Source organism: Psammomys obesus, unplaced genomic scaffold (genome assembly GCF_907164565.1).
Source record: "Psammomys obesus unplaced genomic scaffold, mPsaObe1.curated_primary_1811, whole genome shotgun sequence".
Lineage (NCBI taxonomy): Eukaryota > Metazoa > Chordata > Mammalia > Rodentia > Muridae > Psammomys > Psammomys obesus.
The window spans coordinates 5,999,426-6,024,685 of NW_026588752.1; the positions used below are offsets into that span (position 1 = coordinate 5,999,426).

At 45.2% G+C, this 25,260-nt stretch overlaps 1 protein-coding gene and 1 long non-coding RNA gene across 3 annotated transcripts in view; one reads left to right on the plus strand and one right to left on the minus strand.

The window, feature by feature from the left end:
* Pdpk1 (3-phosphoinositide dependent protein kinase 1) overlaps positions 1-12,946 on the minus strand; it is a 65,685-nt gene extending 52,739 nt beyond the window's left edge. The window contains exon 1 of the mRNA XM_055604504.1: positions 12,814-12,946. Coding sequence (XP_055460479.1) covers positions 12,814-12,837 — 24 coding nt within the window. The 5' untranslated portion in view covers positions 12,838-12,946. The remainder of the gene's footprint in view (positions 1-12,813) is intronic.
* Positions 12,947-13,123: 177 nt separating this feature from the next.
* Positions 13,124-23,937, plus strand: LOC129674584 (uncharacterized). 2 transcript variants are annotated; one of them, XR_008719812.1, is made up of 3 exons: positions 13,124-13,374; positions 13,457-13,523; positions 22,375-23,937. It is a non-coding gene; the product is annotated as an uncharacterized LOC129674584 (long non-coding RNA). The 2 variants fall into 2 exon arrangements; XR_008719811.1 differs by lacking the exon at positions 22,375-23,937 and adding an exon at positions 20,617-20,757.
* Positions 23,938-25,260: the final 1,323 nt, after the last annotated feature.

Here is a 25,260-nt window from a genome sequence, read left to right on the forward strand (position 1 = left end):
GTCTGACAGGTCAGCAGGTAAAGGCACTTTAACTTTTTAGTTGACTTCAATTCCTGGGACACATTTGGTAGAAGAAAAGATTCCCAGAAGTTGTCCTCTGACCTCTACACATGTACCACATGCCCACGCCCACATGAAGTAAAATAAATAAGCAAACTTTAAACTTTTTTTTTGTTTTTTGGTCTTTTGAGACAGTCTCTCTCATAGCCCTGGCTGTCCTGGAATTCACTACATAGACCAGGCTGGCCTCAAACTCAAGGCCTGCCTCTGCCTCCAGAGAGCTGGGATTAAATATATGTGCCACCATGCCTGGCTTTAAAGAGAAGCTGTCAAGGAGAACTCCACTATTGGGATGTCCTAGAGGTGCCTGAGCCTGTGGACAGTGGCCGTATGAAAAGTCTGTATTCCAGGCCAGCTCCAACCTTCAGTCAGGAACTCTCCAAACCCCCAGGGTCTTTCATCTAGAAGGACTTGACTGGATAAGTAGAAAGGTCTCTTCCAAAATAAAAATCTATAATAAATGACACATACTGAAAGCATCGTGGACCACAGGCTTAATTTTGGTAAAGTACAATGAACTTCATCTAACAACATCAGTCATGCGGACATGAACCACAACAGGATTCAAGAGGCATCTCAATTCTGTGGCTATAACATAGATCACATGTGGAGATCCTTATAACCACGACAAGAAAACATCAGGCAAGGGGCTGGAGAGATGGCTCCGTGTTTAACAGCACTGGGTGCTCTGCTCTTCTAAGTCCTGAGTTCAGTTCCAAACAACCACAAGGTGGCTTATGACCATCTATGGCAGATCTCATGCCCTTCTCTGGTGTGCAGGCATACCTGCAGACAAAGTACTCACATAAACAAATAAACTTTAAAAAAGAAAGAAAAAAATCAGACAAAGCCAAATTATGGGACAGTCTATGAAATACCTGGGCAGTATTCTCCCCAAAAAGAACAAACGGTCATGAAAAATGAAGAAAGTCACAGGGTCAGAGAAGTGGAAGTGGCATGACAGCTAAATGCAATATGGTAATCTACGACAGAAAAACATGTTAGGGAAAAGTACACAGTCCCAAATATGTCTTAAGTTCTATCAGTAGTGTTGGCCTATGCTAACAATGTGGTTTTGAAAGGTATCCACATTGGGCAAGCTGAGTGGGGTGTTTATTGTAACTCTAAGTATTTCAAAATAAAGCTTATTTTGAGACATGGTTTCTCTGTAGCCCTGGCTGTCCTGGAAATGAACATGTATAGACCAGGCTGTCCATGAACTTACAGGAATCTACCTGCCTCCGCCTCCCTGCTGGGATTAAAGACATGCATGCACCTTGATGCCCAGCTCTACTTATTTTTAATTTTTATTTACTTGGTGTGGGGTGGAGTGGGAGATACACCACAAAACACGAGTGGAGATCAAAGGACAACTGTGTGGAATCTGTTCTCTCCTTCCACCTTCACATGTTCCAGAATCAAACATGCATGCCAAAATAAATATAATTTAAAATATAATGATAATGATAATGGCTGGAGAGATGACTCAACAGTTAAGAGCACTGTTTGCTCTTCCAGAGGTCCTGAGTTCAATTCCCAGCAACCACATGGTAGTTCACAACCATCTGTAATGTGATCTGACAGCCCCTACTGCCATGTAGGTGTACGTGCAGATAGAGCACTCACATAAAATACACACAAAAAAAACCTTTTTAAAATACTACTAATAATAATAATTTTGTGTAGTAACTATCTTGATAGCCTTGCACAAACTTACAGAACTTGAAAATACATTGGGTCAATATTCAATAACTAATTTGAATATACGACTACTGAAAGATAATAATGCATGTGAAAGAGGAAAAAGGAGTTAGCGTTAGTTTTTCTTTTTTCTAGGGTCTCTCTATGTAACCTAGGCTAGACTCCAATATGATTCTTACCTCCATAGTACTGGAATTAAAGGAATGCACCACTATATCAGGCTTAGGGTGATTTTTTTTTCATTTTATTTTTTTTATATTATGTGCATGGATGTTTGGCCTGCATGTATGTATGTGTTGAAAATTAAACTTGGGTCCTCTGGAAAAGCATCCTGTGCTCTTTACTGCTGAGCCATCTCTCCAGTCCCAGCATAATTTTCTTTTTTCTTTTCTCTGGTGGTTTTTGTTTGCTTAGGGTTGGGTTTTTTGTTTATCTGTTTGTGTTTTAAGACAGGGTTTTTTCTGTATAACTGCCCTGGCTGTTCTGGAATTCACCCAGTAGACCAAGCTGGTCTTGAATTCACAGTGATCCACCTGCTTCTGCCTCCTGAGTGCTAGGATTAAAGGCACACGCCACCACGAATTTCTTCACGTTACCAACATCTTGGGCTTACACTGCAAAAGATCTAGAAACTTCCTCCACTCTTGGCCATGTTCCTACTCAAGCAAACCAGACTGCCCTCCCCTCTCTTCCTTGGACTGTCCCTGTCTACTCATTTGAACTACCTTAAGGACTGGGTCTTTCCAGCAGACCCTCTAGAGCAGCTCCAAGAAGGCTGAACCTTTCTGTCAGAGCACCATTCTTGCCAGTCATAAACCACCTGAAATGCCAGACTGTGACCTTTCCTTCAGGACAGTCGATGGTTAGCCAGACCCATAGGAAACAAACACCATGCAAGCCATCTCCTAAGCAGAAATGTTTCTCACCCAAGAGTTTTTTCAGGCCAGGAGCATGGAGTTCATTTTGTTCATGACCAGTTCTCTAAACTATCCAACAGGCAGGATCCAGACATAGTACTCAGTGCCAGTAAGCATCTGCACTGGTTAGGCTAAGCCTTAAAACAAACAAACAAACAAACAAAAAAAAACAACAGCACCACTTAGACCATGAAGAAAGAAGACTGGCTTGCTTTCTTTCTGAACTAAGAATAAAAGGGATCCATAAATAAAATCTATATTTAGATACACATTTTAATACATACAATCAGTAAAAGACTATAATTTGTTTGGACCAATGAAATATCTATAAAAGAAATGTCAAACTGTACCAAGAAAAAATTTAGCTGATAATAGAAAAAACATGCAGTAAATGCTGTGGATTTCTGCAACAGTGTACAAAAGAAGCAATAGATTTTTTTTTTCTAGAATAAGTCACAGTCCACTTGGAGGAGACGGAGGATGGCTAAGTGCCCACATTCAATGAAAAAAGTTAGAAAACAACAGTCAGGATGAGCAGTTATCATGCTTCTAAGATTCCAACTTTCCTTAGGATCTGGCTACTGTGGCTCTGCAGAATAAGCCTTCCTACAGGCAATTCTCCCAAGGTGGTTCTGCTCCCATCAGTATCCAAAGGAAAAGTCCAACAGTCGATGTTGACACACTAGTTCTGACATCTGACATAGCCTACTTTGTGCCTAAGATGATAAGACTCTCAGCATCCATTCACTGCACATCATATCTGGGCACACAGCAGACAACCCTGAACTAAAGTGAGCTGCTCTGAAACAAGTGCTAGGATACAACCACCACCAGCACAACCCTGGGAATGTAGCTGTGGTTGTGTAGGTGACTACACCCACCCATTTACTCCTCTTGCCATTACAGAACTCATCCTGGAAATTGGAAGCAATTTCCTATACTACTACACTACTAAGGAAGGCAGATTAGGGAGATACAGGGTAAACCAATCCTAAGGATTTTAAGGGAAACTGCCTTTCTATGGGAATAAGACAATTGGATTGGCATCTTTGAGGCTCTTCTATAGGAACTGAGGGTGCAGTTGTGCAAAGACAGTGATCCAGCCACACCTCACCTATTAAGGCAGCAGCTCCAGCTCACAGCACTGGAGCTCAGGGCTTAATTCAGCTAATCTAAGAGTTCACCCAGGTTTGAGCTTGTTCTACAGAGTGAGGTCCAGGGCTAAGAAACCAAAAGGAAGGAAGAAAGAAGAAGAAAAGAAGAAGGAAGAAGGAAGAAGAGGAAGCAGCAGCAGCACCATAACCACCACCAAGAAAAAAAAAAAAAAAAAAGATTTTATCTGACATTTGATGGTCAGAAGTTTCTAGGAAAGCCTTTAGTGTACAAAGTAAACAACAGCCTTAAAATACCACTTTTCAAGCAAGGCATGCCTGTAATCCCAGCACTCAGGGAGGCAGAGGCAGGCAGATCTCTGTGAATTTGAGGCTAGCCTGGTCTATAAAGTGAGTGAGTTCAGGACAGCCAAGGCTACACAGCGAAACCCTGTCTTGAAAAAAACAAAACAAATAGCAACAACAACAAAAACCCCACTAATGTCATCAAAAAGAATGGCTTATGAGAAACTGTCACAGCCAAAGTGCCTAAGGAGGCAAAAGGACAAAGCATAATGTGTCTAAGGTAGACTCTGGGAACAGAAAAAGGACATTAGGTAAAAACTAGGGGATTCATCTACAGTTGGGAAGCTGAGACAGGCAGTAAATTCTACGCCACCTGGGCCACATACAAAGACTATACTTGAAAAAGAACAGGGAGGGGAGATGTTGAGCATATTGCTTCAGTTGATAAAGTACTGAGCTCAGATCCACAGCACCTATGTAAGATGTGAAGTGTGTGTGACAGAAAGTCAGTCAGTCTTGCTGAACTGGTGAGCTCCAGGTTCAGGAAAAGGATCCTGTCTCAATCATAAGGTAGAGCTGGGAGAGAGTCAGTGGGTAAGGTGCTGCTATGCAAGCATAAGGACCTAAGCTCAGATCCCTGGCAAACAAGTAAAAAGCCAAGCCTGGCAGTGCTTGCTTGTAACCTCAGCACTGGCCAGTCAGTCTATATTCACTGAGACCTTGCCTCAAAAAAATAACTGGAAATCAATAGAAGACACCCTAAATTGATCTCTGGCCTACACACACACTTATGCACACTCAAGCATACAATATACACACACGAAATAAGGTAAAGGAAGACAATGTCAAACCTCCAGTTCCACATTTAGGCACAGTCACACACACAAATGTAAATACACAAGCACACACACAAAAGAGAGAGTAAGAAGAGGGGAACAGAAAGAAGAGGGGGAGAAAAAAAAGACTGTGTAAATGATTAAATCAATTCCCAGAATCCACATAAAAACTTGAGTGTGGTGGTGAGTCCCTTGTTATCTCAGCACTTTGGAAGTACAGACATGTTGATCCAGGGGCTTGCTGTCAGTAGGTCTAGCCTAATTGATGAGCCCCAGATCCCAGTGCGAGACTCTGTCTCAAAATACAAGGAGGAGTGACTCTAGAGAAATGATACAGGAGTTGAATTCTGGTGCACTAACAACAGAGAGACAGAGCAGAGACAGACAGTAAACAAGGTGTGTTTACTGAGAAACTAAAGAGAAAGTAGCACTGAGAAAGCTAAGGCAGGAAGATCTGGAGTTCTAGATGAGCCTAAAATGCACAGCAAGATCCTATCTTGAGAGGAATTTGAAGCTGGGCAGTAGTGGTGCACCCCGTTAATCCCAGCACTCAGGAGGCAGAGGCAGGCTGATCACTGTGTGTTCACAGCCAGCCTGGCCTACAAAGCTAGTTCCAGGACAGTCCCGGGGGGGGGGGGGGGGGGGGGGGGGGGGGGGGGGGGGGGGGGGGGGGGGGGGGGGGGGAGGAGTGAGGGGCTGTGAGGTTAGGTGCAAGATTGTGTCCAGTGATATGAAAGGACACCCAGCTGGGTATCAGAACCAAAAGGATAGAACAAGAGTAACAGGGGTCACCTAGAGGCTTTAGGCTCTGGAAGCTAAAGCTACAGAGTTTACCTTAGAGAAGCAGACATGAAATGCAGAACAAATGGTACAGAACCAAGGCTTGGAGAAAGGGGCAGACACCATGAAGCAGACTGGTCAGACTGTACAACCTTGGGAAATGTACGTGAAGGGCCTTCCACAGACAGGAATTTCTTCAAGCAAAGAGGAAGGGCATGGAAAAAGACAGAGGCCACTGAGAACCTGGCAGCCACAAACATCCTGGACTACTGGACATAAGCAGGTGTGTGTGTGTGTGTGTGTGTGTGTGTGTGTGTGTGTGTGTGTGTGTGTGGTCTGTCTGCATGGTCTGTGTGTTTGTTGTCTGAGACAAAACCTTGGAAGGAGACTCAACCAGCAAGTCCTTGGATGCTTCCTACCTAGGAAAGGGAAAAGCCAGAAGGAGAACAGTCAGACCACAAAGAAGGTGACGCAGGCCACGCGCATAGTAACATGCAGGGACTGCAACCCTGCATGAACTAGTTTCCCTTCAGTCCAAGTCCTACCACTCCAAGGACTACGGTTCCACAACATGGTTCAGAAAATAAAATAGCCATAGGCCCTGTCCCCATGCCTAATTTAGGTCTCCCGGAAACTCCAAGGAAAAACTGAAAAATTAGCTCAAGCCCCTTCTCACATTTCTATTGCAGGTCAAAGCACATGGTGAGATTCTCAGGGAATCTTCTCTGAAAAATCTTACCAACCTTCTTTGAAAGCATCCAACATATAGCTGCCATTTAGAGCTATAACTCTTTCCTACTACAATAAACTCAAGTTTCAAAAGAGAAAAACAGCTGAAGAATGGGACTTTACCCACAATCTCTCTGTAAAAGCTACATCTCTGCTGGAGTGCATTTTGACCAAAGCCTGCTGAGACCTGAGGTCCCTGAAGTGGGAAGACAAGCAATAGATCCCACAGGCACACAAGACCATACCTCAAAAGGAACATTCTTAGCATCTAAGCAGACCTTTAAACAAGGTCCGTACATACTGCAACTCCCTGCAGAATGAAAATGACATGAAACACAGACTGGCACAAAGAGTATTGATCTGTCTGTGAAATAAGTCACCAGTCCATCTAAAAACCACTTGCCTATCTTCATCTTACCCTTTGACAAAACTACAGGCAGAAATTAGGTATTCATATTCAGCAGTGAACAGTAAACCTTTAGCACTCGTTCTAGCTTTTGTTCTAGGCTCTGTTATAATCCAGCAACCTAAAATCACAACCCTGAATCAGGCACCTTGATAAGGAATCAATCCTTCCCAGTGTGGTCTGCACACACCTATAACCCCAACACTTGGAAAGTAGAGGCAGGAGGACCAGAAGTTCAAGGTTATCTTCAGCTACACACTAAGTTGAGGCCAGCCTGTTATATGAGATCCGATCTTTAGAAGAAAAGAAAAAAGGGAGGTGGGGAGGCAGGTGTGGTGGTGTACACCTTTAAACCTCAGCACCCAGAAAACAAAAACAGGTGGATCTCTGTGAGTTCTAGACCAGCCTGATTTACATAGTGAATTCCAGGACAGCCAGAGCTGCACCTTTTCTCAATAGACAAGAAATATTCTAAACCCAATCCTATATAATGAACTGAGTAGCTCTTTTTGTTTCCTTTGTTGTTGTTTTGTTTTGCTTTGTTTTGTGTTTGGAGATAGGGTTTCTCTGTGTAGCCCGGGTTGTCCTGGAGCTCCTTCTGAAGACCAGGCTGGCCTCTAACTCAGAGATCCTCCTGCCTCTGCCTCTCCAGTGCAGGGATTAAAGGCGTGCACCAGCACCTGGCTTCTTTTTTTCTTAAAAGACAGGCTCTGTCATTATGTTGCCCCAGCTTTCCTCAAACTTGTGAGTTTAGTGCTTCTTCTGCCTCAGCCTCTCAACCTGACTTAAGTATTTTCCTTTTTCTTTTTTAAGATTAAAAAATGTTTTCTTGGGCTGGAGAGAAGGCTCAGAGGTTAAGAGCACTGACTGTTCTTCCAGGGGTCCTGAGTTCAATTCCCAGCAACCAAATGGTGGCTGCCAACCATCTATAATGAGATCTGGTGCCCTTTTCTGGTGTGCAGGTGTACATGCAGACAGACACTGTATACATAGTAAGTAAATTTAAAAAAATGTTTTCTTTTCTATGTGTATGGGCATTTTGCCTACATGTTAAGTCTGTCTAACGTGTTCCTGGTGTCCAAGGAGGCAGAACAGGGCTTTGGACCCCCAGATGATTGTGAGCTGCCATGTGGGTGCTGGAAGTCAAACCCAGGTCCCCTGAAGTGTAGCCAATGTTTTTAAATGCAGAGACATCTCTCTAGCTCTTTAAGTGCTTTTTGAGCTTTTGTTGTTGTTTTGTTTTGTTTGAGATAGAATTTCTCTGTGAAGCCTTGGCTGTACTAGGCTCGCTTTGTAGACCAGTCTGGCCTCCAACTCAAAGCAATCTGCCTGACTCTGCTTCCCTAAAGTGCTGGGATTAAAGGCTTTCACCACCACACCCAGCACCTAAGTATCATTCTTAACATATTTAAAACAACTTGCAATTTTTTAAAGTGAAAAAAAAACCAAAACTTTAACATCAAGGAAAAATTCTGGATTAACAACAGACTTTCAATGATTGTATAAATGCAACAAAAGGTCAGGTACCAAAGCCAGCCATCACTATACCAAACAGCCCTTTCTCTTCACAGAGAGAACACACCACTACGACTCTAAGAAAATGCTCACACTGCCTTTGAGCTGAACATTCAACCTGTTCACAACATTCAAGTAACTTTAAAAAGATCTGGCATCACCCCAAACAAGTGAACAATGTGATCCAGTCACAGAAAAACGCATGACTGAGATGATCTGACCGATATATGTCCCAAACTTACAGTTTCCACACAACACTTCCTCCGCCATTTGTATCGCCTTTTGAACCTGCCTTCAAAACAACTGCACTGCATACCCCCATTGGCACCTGTCATCCCACAGTCAGGCCTGCAGCACACTTGCACCTGCTGAGGGAGTCATTTCTGTACCAGTGTTCCTCTGCAATGACTTGCTCTCCTCACAGAACTGAAAACCCACCCAGGATTCCCTGTGCATGTGCTGAGGGCACCTTAGAGAGCCTCATCTCTGCAGCACCTAAAGCACTTACGTGCCCACCTCCGATTCCTACCAGGGTCAATAAGCTGCCTAGGAGCACCTCAACTCCAGCTCAAGTGGCTCAGAAGATGAGGACACAGGCTGAAAAGGGAGACACATGTCCCCAGGAGCCACCTGTTCCTCTTCCCCAAAACCGTACTGAAAGCAGCCTAGAGGCCAAGACCTGCCTTCAGCCCTCTATCTCTGCAGACAGCTGCTAACTAAGACACCATCCTTCTCATAAAATCTTTGTCAGAAAAAGTTTTTTAAAAGTACTCAAATGTCAAGAATACTTCCTGCTTTGTCTTGGGACTCAAATTTGGTTCCTGGCACCTATGGATCATGTGGCTTTACATACCCACCAGTAACTAACTCGAGCTCCAGGAGATCTGAGACCCTCTCCTGGCCTTTGAGGCAACCATGCACACATGGGATTTACTCACAGATACACAGACACATACAAGAAAATAAATATCTTTTTTGAATAAAATAAGCTTTCCTCTCTTATGAGTAGCTTCCTCTTCTATGACAGGAAGAACACATAAGAGCAAGCTCAAAAACTATAATACGATGAGACGGGGAAAAGGCTCTGCAGTTAAAAGCACTTTTTACTCTTTCAGAGGACAGAGCCAGGTTCCCAGCATACACATGGTGGTTATCAATCATCTGTAACTACAGTTCTAACTACAGTTCCAGAGGCTATTATACCCTCTTCTGGCCTCCAAGGACACTGCACACTCGTGATGCAACACACACATATGCATCCATACACAAAATATAAAAATAACCTTGTTTCATTTTGTTTTGTTTTTTTTAGTCAGGGTTTCTCTGTATAGCCCTGGCTATCCTGGCACTCACTTTGTAGACCAGGCTGGCCTGGGGCTCAGAGACCCACCTGCCTCTGTCTTTTGGCAGAGGGGATAAAAGGCAGGCACCACCATCACCCAGCTAAAAAAATAAATCTTTAAAAAGGGGGTGGCTGGAGAGATGGCTCAGTGGTTAAGAGCTCTTTAAGAGGACCCGGGTTCAGTTCTCACATGGTAGCTCACAACTGTCTGTAACTATCAGTTCCAGGGTATCTGACACAATAACACGGGCATAAACACAATGCAGGCAAAATACCAACGAATATACAATATAAATAAATAAGTAAATAAATAAACAAGCAAGCAAGCTGGGAGATGGCGGCTCACACCTTTTAGCCCAGCACATGGGAAGCAGAGATAGGCAGATCTCTGTGAGTTCCAGGCCAGCCTGGTCCACAGAGTGAGTTCTAGGACACCCAAGGCTACACAAAGAAACCTTGTCTCAAAAAAAAAAAAAAAAAAAAAAAAGAAAAAAAAGAAGAAGAAAACAGAAAAAAGAAAAAAAGAAATGTGTCCTGGGCTTACTGTGGCACACACCTTTATAGGAAACAGGCAGGTAGATTCACTGTGAGTTCAAGGCCAGCCTGGTCCACATAGCAAGCTCCAGACCAACCAGAGGCCATGTAATGAGATCCTGGCCTAAAATAATAATAATAATATGAAGCCATTTTTTTTCATGCTTTCTAACTTTCCCTGACAGATGCAGTACCCATGGGAAACCTAAACCACTTTAAGTTCTCATCAATTCTCCCCATTTCTCCCTCTGACCAAACTATATCTTTTTTTCCAAACAAGGGGTACCTCCAAGCCTCACCCCAGCAGAGCACCATCCCTCAAAGAGGGTAAATCACACTCAGCTTCTTCCAAGCAGGTATTTTCTGACAAGACACAACTGAAATGGGGCCCAGGGGTCAGAGAATGTGGTCATTTCCCCAAGTAAATATAATGTCCCTCCTCTTCCAATATGGCACAGTTATATACTTCGGAGGCTCAAGCTCCAAGAAAACACCCTGGGCAGTGGTACCGAGGACTTCCTCACACTAGGTGCTTGGCTAAACTGCCTACAGACAGATGCTCTCTTGGGAGATCTTCACATGACAGAGTGACACTGAGTTCTCTGCCAAAACCCAATCTGTTATTTATGAGTCATGTACTTGACCTTTGGCCTCTCTTTAGTGTCCTTACCTGTTAAATGGGAACAATATCTACCTCAAACACAATAAGAATAAAGTACACATCTAAATATCTGCCTTGAAATAAGAGCTTAATAAATAGTACTTAAAACCTCTGGCCCACCTGAAAGGCAGACAGAGCTAGGCCTATTTCCACAGCCTCAGGTCATACTGTTGACTTTACAAGTGAAAAAGAAAAGGCTTTGAGGAAAGTTAATTGAGACAGTGTCAGCCTGCTAGGTTAAAGTTCAAATGCAAACACAATTTACCCATGCAAATTTTCCTGTCCCCAGACAAAAGTCCATCCCTGCAACCATCTCTTCATTCCTATCAGGAAACAAGGCATATTCTCAGATGCGGGGGACTCTAGATGACAGAGATGCAAGGCCCAGTTCTTCCTTACAGAGAAGTCTTTCATTGATTCTGTAATTCTCTTCTGCTCACTAGTTTTCAAGGAAGTTAACACTGAAAAAGCTGCCTGATTAGAAGGAAACTGCAGACATCAAATGCCCATCATGGAAGTGCCAAGACCATTCGAGAAAACGCACTCTTTTCCTCTTCCCACAGGAACCATTAAGTACACATCTTATACACTGCAGCAGCATCACTGTGTGAAAGTTCACTTCACAGACATCCACAGACTGCCTCTCTGACTTCCACGATTCATGTTTTTGCGTGCTAGCCCAAGCACCGCAGGGTAAAGACACGAATGTTGCAATACCCTTTTGCCTTTCACCATTTTTCTCAACTGGATAGGTCCTCCTCCTTTTAGAACTTGGATTAATTATCACCCATCTCTACAACGGAAGGTTATAACTTGAAGTCCACAGATGGGCGGTAGAAGGTTCAAGAGCCTCCGATAGCAACAAAATTCTGCGCAGCTGTGCATGCTTCTCAAAGGGTGACCATACTTTCAGATTCTCAAAGGGCTCATAACCCTCCAAAAACATTCAAAACCATTACCACAGCCACATGCTAGACCATACCGGACCAAGTGAGTTTCTCGGGTCTGCCTGAGTAAAAAGACCTGCAAGCCCTTTTCCGCCCCACCCAACCCCCGCAGAAGGTGAGGGTGAGGATCGAACCCAAGAGCGCTGAACATTCGAGGCAAGCCTACTACCACTGAACTACAGCTCTAGCCCAAGGAGGGGTCTGCCTGCCGAACCAAATTTTGCTAGGCGTCTGACATCCTCCCGTCAACCACTTCGTATTGCATCCAAGGTAGGCATGCTGAATCCATGACCTAAGAACTATAAAACTTGACAGAAAACACAAGACAACTATGGATACTTTTAAACTCAGAGAAAATAGAAACATTTCACCCAACAAGTGGTTGGTTTTGTGGTCCTGCCCTCCCCAAGCCCCTCCTCCCTGTCAAACTTGGGCTGCCCTCACGGGCCTCTCAGTTCGGCCTCCCGGGGCTTCCACCTCACTGAGCATAGAACGACAGGCAAGAAGAGCAGCGAAATGCCTCGCTGACCAAGAATCTGGAAAGAAGCCGCCAGCACCAGGTGCTTGTACAAGCAGGAACTCACATCTCCTGCTTCCCAGGATCCTCATCCAGGTAAAGGCCAGAGGCTGCTCCTCCGCAGGCACAACCTCAAGGTAAGCCCAGAGGCTCGGTTCCAGGCTGCGCGGAGCCGAAAACAAACTTTCCAGGCACTTCCACCCCGCCCGGCCGGGTGACACCTCCCGGCCTCCCCCGCCCTCCGCGCCCTGTCAGCGCCCGCGGCTGCCGCCGCCAGCCCGAGCCGGGGCCCGCGCTCCCCGCCGAGAGGCACCCTCGGCCGGCGCCAACAATCCTGCCTGCCACCCAGCCGCAGGTGAGGCGCCGCCCGGCCCGCGGCACCGGGCCGCCCCGCCTCGCCTAGCAGAACCGGGGCGACCGCCACGCTCTCGGGTAACGGACCGGTGCGCCCTACAGCCGCCGAGCGCTCACCAGCTGGCTGGTGGTCCTGGCCATGAGCCCCGCGTCGGCGCGGGCGCCTCCCCCGCAGCGTTGCGCTGCTCGGCGCCTCCTCAGCGTCCTCCTCCCCGCGGCGGAGCCCCAGCAATGGCCGCCCTCATCCTGCGCCCGCCCCGCCGCCTGCCGCCCCCAGCGCCACCCCGCCCCCGCGCGACGCTGGGTGGGACTTCCGCGACGCAGTCGCCGCTGCTCTCGTTCATTGGTCAGTATACCTATCAATCGCCGCGGGCCGCAGGGGCTCCGCCCCCGCCCAGGAGCCGCATTTCCGGATTGGGGCCCGGCGCGCCTGTAGAAGGAGACGGAGCGAGCCAATCCGAGGTGGCGGGGAGGGACCGAGTCGGGAGCGCGGAGCTGTCATCCGCGTTCACTGTCAGGTAAACTGAGGCTCGGCTGCCAGCTGGCCAAGGTCACACCTGGACTACTTGAATTTAATTCACAGCTCACGAGGGATCTGGGAAAGAAACTGGGCTATGATTTGAAGCAGAGAACAAACCGACAGTCACTCCCGACAAACCTGCCTTTGCCTGTATTTTGGTGGGTGTCTTTTTGTTTTGTTTTTTCTCTTTGGCTGTCTTTGTGAGCTCGCTTTTATTCTTTTTATTTCCTTTCCCAACAGGATCTCACTGTATAACCCTCATACTTGGGGCAATCCTGTCTCAGCCTCCCGACTGCTGAAATTACAGGTATAGGCCACCACACCCTGCTTTAGTGCTTTAGTTGTCATTAATGGCAACGCTTTTTTTTTTTTTAATTATGTGAAATGCATACAAATTTGACAATTTTAGCTTATTTTTACTATTATATTTTTTTACTTTCTGTGCTTTGTGTATAGTGTATGTCCACGTGTGTGTGTGTTGTGTGTGTGTGGGGGGGGGATCAGGTATCTTCCTATACAAGTCCGCACCCCAGAGCTGGCTGATTCCTCTAGGATGGCTGGCCAGACAATAAGATGTAGTGATCCTCCTGTCTGTGCTTTCCCAAGGGCGAAACTACAGATATGGCCCACCATCTCAGCTTTTACATGAGAGCTGAGGACCCAAACTCTGAACTTGGTGTACGCATAAGTAACTTGGTGAACTTACTGAGCAGTATCGCCAGGCCTTGCCCCTCACACATACTAAGATATCTCTAAATTAAAGAAGTCTCTAAGTACACCCCTAGCCCTTACCACCTTTGTTTTTGAGACAGGGTCTCAATGTGTAGTTCCCGCTGGCCTGGATATCACTATATAGACAAGGCTTGTCTTAAATTTGTGATCTTTCTGCCTTAGTTTCCCTAGTACTTGAATTACAGGTATTCACCAGCAGATGCCTGTCTCTTTTTTTTTTTTAAGTAATTTAAAATCTGCTGAAAATGACTGCATGTTCAGCCTTAAATGAGACATCTAGAGACAGGCTGTGGTAGCAGATGCCTTTGATCCCAGCACTCAGGAGGCAGCGGTAGGTAAATGGATCTCTGAATATGTTGAGTTCCAGGATGGCCAGAGCTACACAGAGAAACCCTGTCTTGAAAAACAAACAAACAAAAATCTATAAATAAATAGGGCATGATTCCCTCTCCAAATAAGGCTTAAGAAACATTGAGAAAGAGGAGAAGAAAAGAATGTAAGGGTTGTAAACTGGGGAGGAATGCTGAGAAATGCTGTTTCTGAACATGGCATGGCCATGGCACTGATGAATTCACAGAAGCCATGGTTACTTGCCCAAGAGCAAATCAGTCAAAATTCCAACATAGATAGGAGAGGGCCTCACAAAGACTCACACACATCTGAGTAGTTACTGGCAGCTGATGGCCGCTGGGGAAGAGCCATTTTTCTTTGAGGGTGTGGTCACTGGAAGGTTGTCCATGCTCAAGCAGAAATCCCAAACACAGGCACAGACAGCACTAACCAGACTCAGTAGGTTACTAAAAGGTTATATTACTACCTGCCCCACTCAAAGACTAGTTTAAAGCCAGAGTGTACCTGTAGAGCCTTCTAAACTTGCAGGAGAATAACTTGAGTCTAGGAGTTCAAGGCCAACCTTGAGCAATACAGCAAAATTTTGTCTCAAAAATTTTTTTAGATAATACAGAGGAGCCAGAACTCATGGGATAAATTCATAATCCCATATAGGCAGAATGAATTGCTAAACAAGCAGTAATGGCCATTAACAGCTTCATATTAACCTCATGTTGACTCTTAAGTGAGGATTTTTCATCCTAGATCTCATTCTAAAGCATGCCTGACATTGTTGCCCCAATTTTCAGATGAGGAAAGTGAAGCATAGGAGTAGCAGTTTTACAGTTTGCAGAGCCAGAACTGGGTCCTAGGCATCCACATGCTATAACCTCTTTGTCAACCCCTGTAATGGAAGTTTCTTTAAAAACTCAGTTATGGGTACTGGAGAGATGGCTCAGAGGTTAAGAGCAGCAAACTACATACATGGTGGCTCACAACCATCTATAATGAGATCTGGTGCCCTCTTCTGGCCTGCAGGCACACATGCAGGCAAAACATTGTACACATAATAAATAAATAAATCTTTACCAAAAAAAAAAATCAGTTATGTTATGTAAATATGTTGTTTTAATCCCAAGTGTAGAATTTTAGTTTGGGCTTTAGTTGATCCACAACTGATAATTGCCGCCTGTGGTGCATGGTATTTGCCAGCTGGTAAAGGCCTGCTTCCTGCAGCACACAGAGGTGAGTGGTCTAGGACTCTGAAGGATATAAATATCAGAGCCCAGAAAGAGAAGGTGTGGAAGTTTGGAGAGACAAGAGAAGGATGGTGTGGTGGCTTGGCGAAGACTGTTTGCTCCATTTGCTGTTGACGGAGATTGGTATAGCCCCAAACGAACCCATCAACCCTAAATTGCCAGAAGTAAAGGGATCTGTGGCCCCTTTCCCAACTAACCTTCTTTCTCTTACCTAAGTTTGTTAAAGGATTGGTGGAAGGGAAGTAGAGGCTTAAATACCCCAAACAAAATAGAGTTTAAAAACGAGCACTACAAACCCTTAAGGATACAGCCCTTATCTATCCATTCTCTCAGAATGACATACATTTATAGGCCTTAAAAACAGCAGAGTCAGGGAGATGGCTCAGTTGGGTAAGGTACTTGCTATAAAGGCATGAAAACCTGAATTTGGGTCTTCATGACCAGTGTAAAGCCAGCAATAATTAAGCTCATCTGTAATCAGTTTTCCTATGACAAGAGAACCCCAGAAGCCAGTTATCCCAGACTAAGCAACAGACCTGACATGGCTCAGCAGGTAAAATACTTGCTGTAAGCCAAACAACCTGAGTAAATATACATGACAACTAACTTCTAAAAGTTGTTTGATCTCCATACCAGTGTCACAGTACAGGTATGATCCCAATCATACACAATATGAATTTCTTAAATTTTTACCTAATTTATTCATTTTTTATTTTGTGTGTTTTTCTTGCGTGTGCATCTGTGTGAATCACATGTATTCTTGGTGGCCACAGAGGTCAGAAGGGAGTACCAAACCCCCTGAAACTGGAGATGGTTGTGAATCAATACATGGTTGCCCTTCAAGAATAAGTGCTCTTAATCTCTGAGCCATTTCTCCAGGCCTATAATAAGTTTCTATGAGTGTGAGGCCAGCCTGGTCTTCATAGTGAGTTCCATGCCAGCCAAGATTACATAGTAAGATCAATCAATAAGAAGAAACCTTGTGTCAAACAAGGTGGAAGATAAGGACCAACACCTGAATCCGTCTTTTGACTTCCATATATGTACCTGCACTCACACACACAAACATGCACACATCATCTCACATATACAATTCACACACTCACAGTGTTGGAGGGTGATTTAAAACAAGGGGTGACCATACCCCTAATACCCAGAAGCCTCGTGCTATCCATGCCAGTTTGACCCATCCTGCACTCAAAACTATATCATCCTGTGCCCTGCGTGGCCCTCCTGATGCCATCTGCCTCAGATGAAGAGAACTCCATTGGAGGGATATTTCCATATACAGATGGGATGTTTATAGATCCACATATTGACAAATCTCTACTAATATACTAACATGCAAAACATTAAAATAGTTTCCAGTTTTGTTTGTTCTCATGAGCCAGGTCCTACACAAAATCCAGACATAGCCTTACTTGCTTTCTTGGATACATTTGTAGCATATGAAATTAGTGGGTCAAAGCACAGTTCATTGCTGATAAATTGCCTGCCCTGTTCCACAAAAAAATATTCCAGGTTACACTTTCATCCTTAGAACACACAAAGACAAGCTTGAGGTTGACAGAGCTCTTGACAGCATACACTTTTGAATGCCTGTCATCCTTAGCTTGCATCCTTTACCCCTGCTACCCAGTAAAAGCAGAGTGTTAGCTTTGATTGCCCATGAGAAGCAGGTACTATGATCATCCCCACTACCCATGCAAGTAAATTGAGGCTGGCGAGATCACTCTTTCACAGTTAGGTCACAAAGTAAAGATCTCAAAATCTTAACTACCAACTCTGGTGCCCAACTCTTAGCCAACGCAGCTCAACTGACTCCCAGTCCTCTCAATCTTATTTGGGTCGTGCTTGTCTTGAGACAATACTAACCATTTTATATGGTTAATCTTCCTTAGTTTCCCCTACAGCCACCCTCCGAAGATGGATAGCGAATACTCATTTCAAGACAGGGTTTCTCGGTTGTAGCCTTGGCTGTCCTGGAACTCACTCTGTAGAACAAGATGGCCTTAAACTCAGAGATCTGCCTGCCTCTGCCTCCCAAGTGCTGGAGTTTTCATTACCATTTTACCCATGCGTGTATATAAACACACACACATATATGTGTGCACGTCACAGAGCAGCAGAAAAACTTACTGAAGGATGTGTTCCATCAAAAATCATATAATAAAGGGAAAAAAACAAGAAAAAAGTTATGAGAGCCAGAAGAAAAAAGAAGTGAAGAAAACACAGGACTAGAGTGTAGGGAGGTCCCTGGTCCTATGTGTCCATTCAACAATCATTGACCCTCCCCTGTTGAACAAAAAGTTTTCCTTGTGGAATTCCAGTACTGATAAAGGAGTGGAGGGAGAGAGCTGGCCCAATAAGCACATTTATAGCATATTATAAGGTAATTTCTCAAGGAGGAAAGAAAATTAGGTCAGTGAAGTTGCAGGAGTATACAGGGAGGCATAAGTTTAAATGGAGAAATGCTAAAAGTTGTTGGTAGGAAGGATCAGACCCTAAGCAAGCAGGTTTAAAGAGTACCCCAGAAAAAAACTTTAAAAAGATAGGTTCTCAAACACATAGAAAGTTGATCTGAGAAGCTGACATAAAGAAAACTCCAGGAAATCAAAACAAAACAAAACTGATAGAAAAGACTGCACAACCACAGTTTGAGCCTTTTTCCAGTGCCTCTCCTGCTGTGCTCAATCTTTACAGACATGATCAGGTACTGACTCAACCCTGAATCATCAGACTCTCTTGACATGAGGCTGGAGCTATGGCAGAGTGTTCAGCAGAAAAGCAATATATAACCACAAATGATGACTCACGAAGTAAAGACACCACTTAGAAAGATGGGCATACAGAGCAGGAAGACAGGGAGTTTTATCACAGCCTTTTTAGAACTATTTGGTCTTTTTTTTTTTTTTTTTAATGTGTGTGGGTGTTTTGCCTGCATGTATGTCTGAGTTCTTTGTGTGTTACAGTGCCCAGGAAGGCCTGAAGATGGCATCAGATCCCCTGAGAGTAGAGTTAAAAGAGGATTTTAAGTTGTCCTATGGGTGCTGGGAATTGTCCTATGGGTGCTGCTCAAGAAGAGCAGACAGCTCTTAATTGCTGAACCACTGCTCCAGGCCCGCTATTTGGACTTTTAACTGCTGTTGCAAATCAAAATTGGTAAAATGGAGGTGGGCAAGGTGACTAATTTCTATAATTCCAATATTCTGGAAGCTGAGGCAGTAAAATCACCACCACATTTCAGAACCTATCACTCATAAATGTAAACTGGGGAAGGATATTTGTGACCCCAAAGCTTACTATAGTTTAGTGTTGCTAAGGATCATGGCTACAGACTGGTTCCTTCCAGGCAAATGATCTACTATCCAGTAATATCCTTGGTCCTGGTAGCACCAAGATGAGAGGAAAAGACCACGAATTTAAAGAGCAAAAAGTGAGGTTCATGGAAGGTTTACAGGGAGAAGAGGGAGGGGTAAAAGTGCTATAAATCTTTTTAAAAAAAAGCCAGGTGGTGGTGACACATGCCTTTAATCCCAGCACTCAGGAGGTAGAGGTGGGCAGATCCCTGAGTTCAAGGCCAGCCTGGTCTACAGTGTGAGTTCCAGGATACCCAGGGCTACCCAGAGAAATGCTGTCTTGGAAAAAAAGGAGGAGGGGGAGAAGAAACAATTTTTTTTCAGAAAAGAATAAAGAAACAATGGCTTATTTGTTACAAGGAATTGTAAGATAAATGATGAGGGTTGGGATGTAGTTCAATGTAGACGGCTTGGAGTATGTGTAAGGCTCTAAATTTAATCCTTGGCACCACTAAAATAAAAATGAGATGAAATGGGGAGGAGGAAATGGCTCAGTGGGTACAACCATTATTACAGAAGCATAAGGACTAGAGTTTGGATCCTGTGAACCCACTTAATAGCCAGGTAAACAACACTCAAGAGGTAGAGATGGAAAATTCTTGGGGCTAGCTAGCTATACCAGCCTATCAGTGAGCTCTGGGTTCATTTGAGAGATCCTGACTCAATAAATAAAAATGGGGAGCCATCAAAGAAGACACCCAATGTCACTTCAGGCCTCCATATGCATGCACATAAACATGTGATGGGTATACACACATATAAACAATCTTCTCTTGATTCCGGAGATTAGTATGCGCTTACTACAAGAAACAGAGCCAGGTTCTAAGAAAGAGGAAAGTCAAAGAAGCAAGGCAAGCCAGGTATGGTGGCACACGCCTTTAACCCCAGCACCTGGGAAGCATGGGCAAACACCTCTGAGTTTGAGGCCAGCCTGGTCTACAGAGTGAGTTCCAGGACAGCCAGGGCTACACAGAGAAGCCCTGTCTCCAAAAACAAAACAAACAAGAAACCAAACAACAACAACAAAAAGTCAAACTCAAATAATTTTTTTCAAGATAATAAAAAAGAAGCAAGTTAAAGAATAAACCAACTTTAAATCCAATACTGGCCAGCAAGGTGATTCTGTAGTTAAGTGCACTTGCTGCCAAGCCCAGTGACCTGAGTTCAATCCCTGGGACCAATGGAGAGAGAGAGCAGACTTCTAAAAATTGTCCTCTAATCACCACATATAGGCTGCAGCACACATGCCACACACATACATACATACATGTAAAATGTTTCTTAAAGGTCCACTGAAAGTGAGGTGTGCTTCTGGGAGATACAGCTCTGTTGTGGATATAAACATGGTTTTGTTTTGGTCCCAGGTGTGAGATATAGGGCTGATTCAGATGGCCAACAGTAGCAGGCTCTGAGAGGAGCTCTTTGCCAGCTGCAGATAGTTGAATCTGAGGACTCTGGAAAAAGAATAAATGCCACAGAGAGTGGATCAAAGAGAAAGAACGGTGCTGCTCCTGGTTGCTATTATGAGACAAGAAGTTGGACTAGGAACCCAGTGACCCTAACCAGCAGGAAGCAGCTAAGAACTGTGCCTCCTCTCCCACTAACCCTCTTTCTCATACTGGTATTAGGGTAATGGAAGGGATTAGGGTAGAGTAGAGAGAAAAAGATAAGAAACGTAATTAAAAGTTTTTCTTTTCTTTTTCTTTTTTTTTTTTTTAAGTACACCAACACAGCTCAATGGCAGAATGCTTGACTGATGTGCATGAGGTCCAAGGTTCAATTTCTAGTAAGAGCAAAAGTGAAATGTGGTGACACATTTCTAATTTAGCACTCAGCTAAGGTAGGATAATTTTAAATTCAAAGCCAACTTTGGTCACAGAGGGGAAAAAGGGGGGGGAATACAGTTGATCTTCCTTCTCCTATAAGTGTATGAAGGCCTGACAAGATGGCTAAGCTGCTGCCGATGATGACTGGGATTGCTTCACCTGGGACCCCACACAGAAGAGAACCAGCAGCTACTGGCTCTCCTATAACCTCCACTCCTGCACCATGGCACTTTGTTGGTTAAGTAGTGACTAACTCTCTAGCTTTGGGCAGCCTAAACTGATTATGTAGGCCTGGCTGGGCTTGAATCCATAAAGCTCTTTGTGAGCGCTAGGATTAAAGGCCTGAGCCGCCATGTAAAGACTGTTTTTTTAATGGGTTTTTGTTTTTAGTGTATATAGTTTTTTGTGCATGTTGTGGTGTTGGGACTCAAACTTAGGAACTTGAACATACTAGTCAAAAGCTCTACCTCTGAACTGTAAGTTCAGTTCCCAGTAAACTGATGCAAAATTCAAATTAAAACAAAAGTTGAAGAGCCAGAAAACAGTTTAGTTGGTAAAAGGCTTGCCTTGCAGACACAAGAACCTAAGCTAATTCCACACAAAAAGTTAAATCCACATTAAAAAAAAAAAAAAAAAAAAGAGCCAGGCATGTTGCATATGCTGGCTAAAATTAAGTAAATAAATAAATAAAGGTGTTGGGTTCCAGAGAAGGCTCCTCAACTAAAAGCATATGCTACTCTTGCAGAAGACCCAGGTTCAGTTACCAGCACCCCATTAGGCAGCTCACAAATGCCTGTAACTCTACTCCAACACCTCTGACCCGTGAGGGTACCTGCACTCGTGTGCACAAGCACGCACACACACACATACAAATGTTTTAAAGGCAACTGAACAGGTGACAGGAGCAGGGTAGGGAAGGAAGCAGAAAGCTGGATGGCAGTTCTCAGTCTCCAGGATTTTCCTGCAGGCAGCCGGCAAGACCCAAGCCAGAGCTGACCACATAGCTCCTCTTACCTCTGCAGACAGGGCACCTGTGTAAGTGGAGCCTGGCTACCCGGCTCAGGACAACGGTCAGGAGGGGAAATGGTCTTACCTGGCCTGGTGAAGTTCATTGGTACCAGGGTGAAGGAGAGGGACTGACTGTCCCTTCTGTGCCCAGACTCTCTTGTGTCTGCAGAGTACCCTTCAAGTATGCAGTGGCTTGGGGTGACACTGTGAGGTCACGGAAGGGCAAGAGGGTGATGGGAACCATCTTAGAAGGGGCTGGGAGGTGTCTAGTGTGCACAAAACACCAGCTACCCATGCTCCTAGTGTTTCACTCTTTTCACCAGTCCTCATGGTATGAGTGAGGAAAGGGTTCAGAGGCTAGAAACTTTAACCAGTATGCCTCTTCTGCGCTCTTAAATACTTTCTGCTGTGTAACAAATTACCTCCAGGGGCTGGAGAGATGGCTCTGAGGTTAAGAGCACTGGCTGTTCTTCCAGAGGTCCTGAGTTCGATTCCCAGCAACCACATGGTGGCTCATAACCATCTATAATGGTGCCCTTTTCTGGCATGCAGGCATACATGCAGGCAAAATACTGTATAAATAATAACTCTTTAAAAAAAACCAAATTACCTCCAAATATTGCCTCATGATGTTTTGGAATTAGGAGCCCAGAAGTGTCCCGGACCTATGGTCTGCTTTCTCCTGACTGCATCAAGATGAAGCCGCAACTGGTGTGGTAGCCTGTGTCTTTAAACCCAATACTTGTGAGGCAGAAGCAGGAGGATACGAGTTCAAAACCATACAGCAAAGTTGAGGCTAGGCTGTGCTAAATAAAACTTTGTCTGGCCAACGTTCCCCCAACACGCACACACACACTCCCGCAGCCATAGCCGAGAGGTCGGAAAGCCGGTGTGGGGCTGAAAGGCGGACTGCTCCAGCGGCAGGCTGTAGACCTCTGTTCAGACAAGGGTACCACCTAGAGAACCCTCCACTTAGTTTCCGTTTCGCAACAGAATGGCCAAACAGCACTAAAAGCAAACTGCAATCTGGCGCAGGAAAACAAGCGTGGCACCCTGGCTGCTAACCCTGGGGAAAGGCAGGTCTGCCTGGAGCCCTTCACTGCACTCCTTACAAACGCCACGTGAGCACCCCAGAGGGCAGGCCAAAGGGTCCTGAAGGGAAGGGGAGGATTCAGTGGTGCAGCGGGCATTGCTCTGTTTGGTGCTGCGTACGTGCTAAACTACTCTGCGTGAGGACTCAGCCTACATTCGTATTTTTAGCTGGGTCCAAGGGTTTTTGCGTGTGTCCTACAGCTCCGAGTTTGAACAGAGTTTTGGGTCTTGCAAAAGCGCCCCTCGGTGGTGGGCGCCTGTCAGAGTGGCTAAAGTTGCTGCGGTCACACCTGACTCCAAGCCGGGGGTATTCTCTCAGAAGACCTGGACCCCTCCTGACGAATCATCAGTTGGCCTTGTGAACATTTTGCCTTGACCCTGGAGGACAAACGACCCGATTGAGTCGTCTGACTCGGGATTCGAACCCGAGTTCACGGGAGCCCCCACAGGCTGCTGTCCAGCGCCGGCCTCCAGATGGCACCCGTGCTCTCCACAGCACCCAAGCGTTTGCCTCTCTGGCACACTGGGTATATAACTGGCCGCCGCCTCTAGGTGTCTCAGGAGCACTGCTCTGCTTTCCAGCATGTTCCGTAACCTGCCACTACCGTGACTCAGCTAAACTCAGGGAGCGGCTGTCCCAGAGTCCACACCCACACCACAGGCAGGCCTAATGTGGCACCACTATCACCTGCAGCTGGAGAGGCACTGGTGGCCCAGAAGCCCCAGGCTGAAGTAATCAGCACACCTTTCTGTGAATAATAGCCCTCCAGCTCTGCGCCGTCAACAGGGCGCAGTGTGGTCGGAGTAGAGGACTAATGCCAATGACAGGGTATGTCTGGAAAGTAATAGTTCGGGAGGTGATGGGTGATTAGACACTTAAGAGTGAACTATACACTTAAGACTGCTAACAGTAGAGCTGGAGACGGCTCCGTGGTTAAGAGCACTGGCTGCTCTTCCAGAGGACCCTGGTTCAATTCCCAGAACCCAAATGGCAGCTAACAGCCATCTGTAACTTCAGTTCCTGGGCGGGGGCGGGATCCAATACCTTCCAAGGCACCGCAGTACCTGAATGATGCACAGGCATGAATGCAAGCAAAACACCTATGTATGCAAAATAAAACCTAAACAAATGAATGAATGAATCGTGGTTGGGGTGGGTTGTAGAACTGGCTCCGAATAAAGGACCAGAGTTCACTTCGCAGCGTCCACACCAGGCGGCTCTCAACTGCCTGTAACTACAGCTCCCAAGAGATGCCCATACTTCCAGCCTCCACTGGCACACGCACGCATGTGTGCATGCCTATACACACTTCTATATAAAGATAAACCTTTTCAGTGGTTAAGGAAGCAGAGAGATGGCTCAATGGTCAAGAGGACCCGAGTTCAGTTCCCAGCACCCACTCCCTGTAACTCTAGCGGCAGGGGATCTGACATTCTCTTCTGGCCTGCTTGGGCACCTGACTGCACATAAATGAACAACGTTTTCGAGACAAGGTCTCTCTACATAGCCCTGGCTGTCCTGGAACTTGTTATGTAGACTAGCCTGGCCTCGAACTCAGAAGTCCACCTGCCTCCACCTCCCAAGTGCTGAGATTAAAGGCATGCTAAAAAATAATTTTAAGTGGCTGAACTCGTAAATTTGGAGTCTGGGGACATGGCTCAGTTGAGAGTGCTTGCTTATCATGAACAAGGACTCACAGTCCAGCACCAAAGACAGAGGCTGTGTGGTGCACTCCTGGAAACCCAGCCCTCAGAAGGTGGGGAAAGGACCACTTTCTCCTCAACTACACATAAACCTGGAGACTAGCCTCAGCTACCTGAGACCCTCCCCAGTCTGCTGAGACTTTCCAGCCTAGGCTGGCCTCCAACTTGATATATAGCTGAGGTGACCCTTGAATTCCTAGTCTTCCTGCCTCTACCATCCAGAGAATTACAGATAACACAATACTATGCTGGACAACTTTATACTTTTTAAAGATTTCTTTTTACTACTTCCTTCCTTTTTTAAAAGATTTATTTACATGAGTGTCTCTTTTTTTCATGCACACCAGAAGAGGACATCAAATTCCATTACAGATGGTTGTGAGCCACCATGTGGTTGCTGGGAATTGATCTCAGGACCTCTGCAAGAGCAGCCAGTGCTCTTAACCTCTGAGCCATCTCTCCAGAACCCCCCCCCTTTTTTTTTTTTTTACTATTTCTATGTATGTTTGCATGTCTGTGTACAGGGATGTGCAGTAATCCTCACAGGCCAGAAGCGTCAGATCCCCTGAAGCTTGCGTCTCAAGTGGTTGCAGACCAGCTGACATGGGTGCTGGCACTTGAACACAGGTTCTCTGGAGGAACAGTAAGTGCTCTTAAAGAATGAGCTATCTCTCCAGCCCTGTCTTTGTTGTTGTTGTTTTAATAAAAATAATCCAAGTTCCTACAGCAGTTTC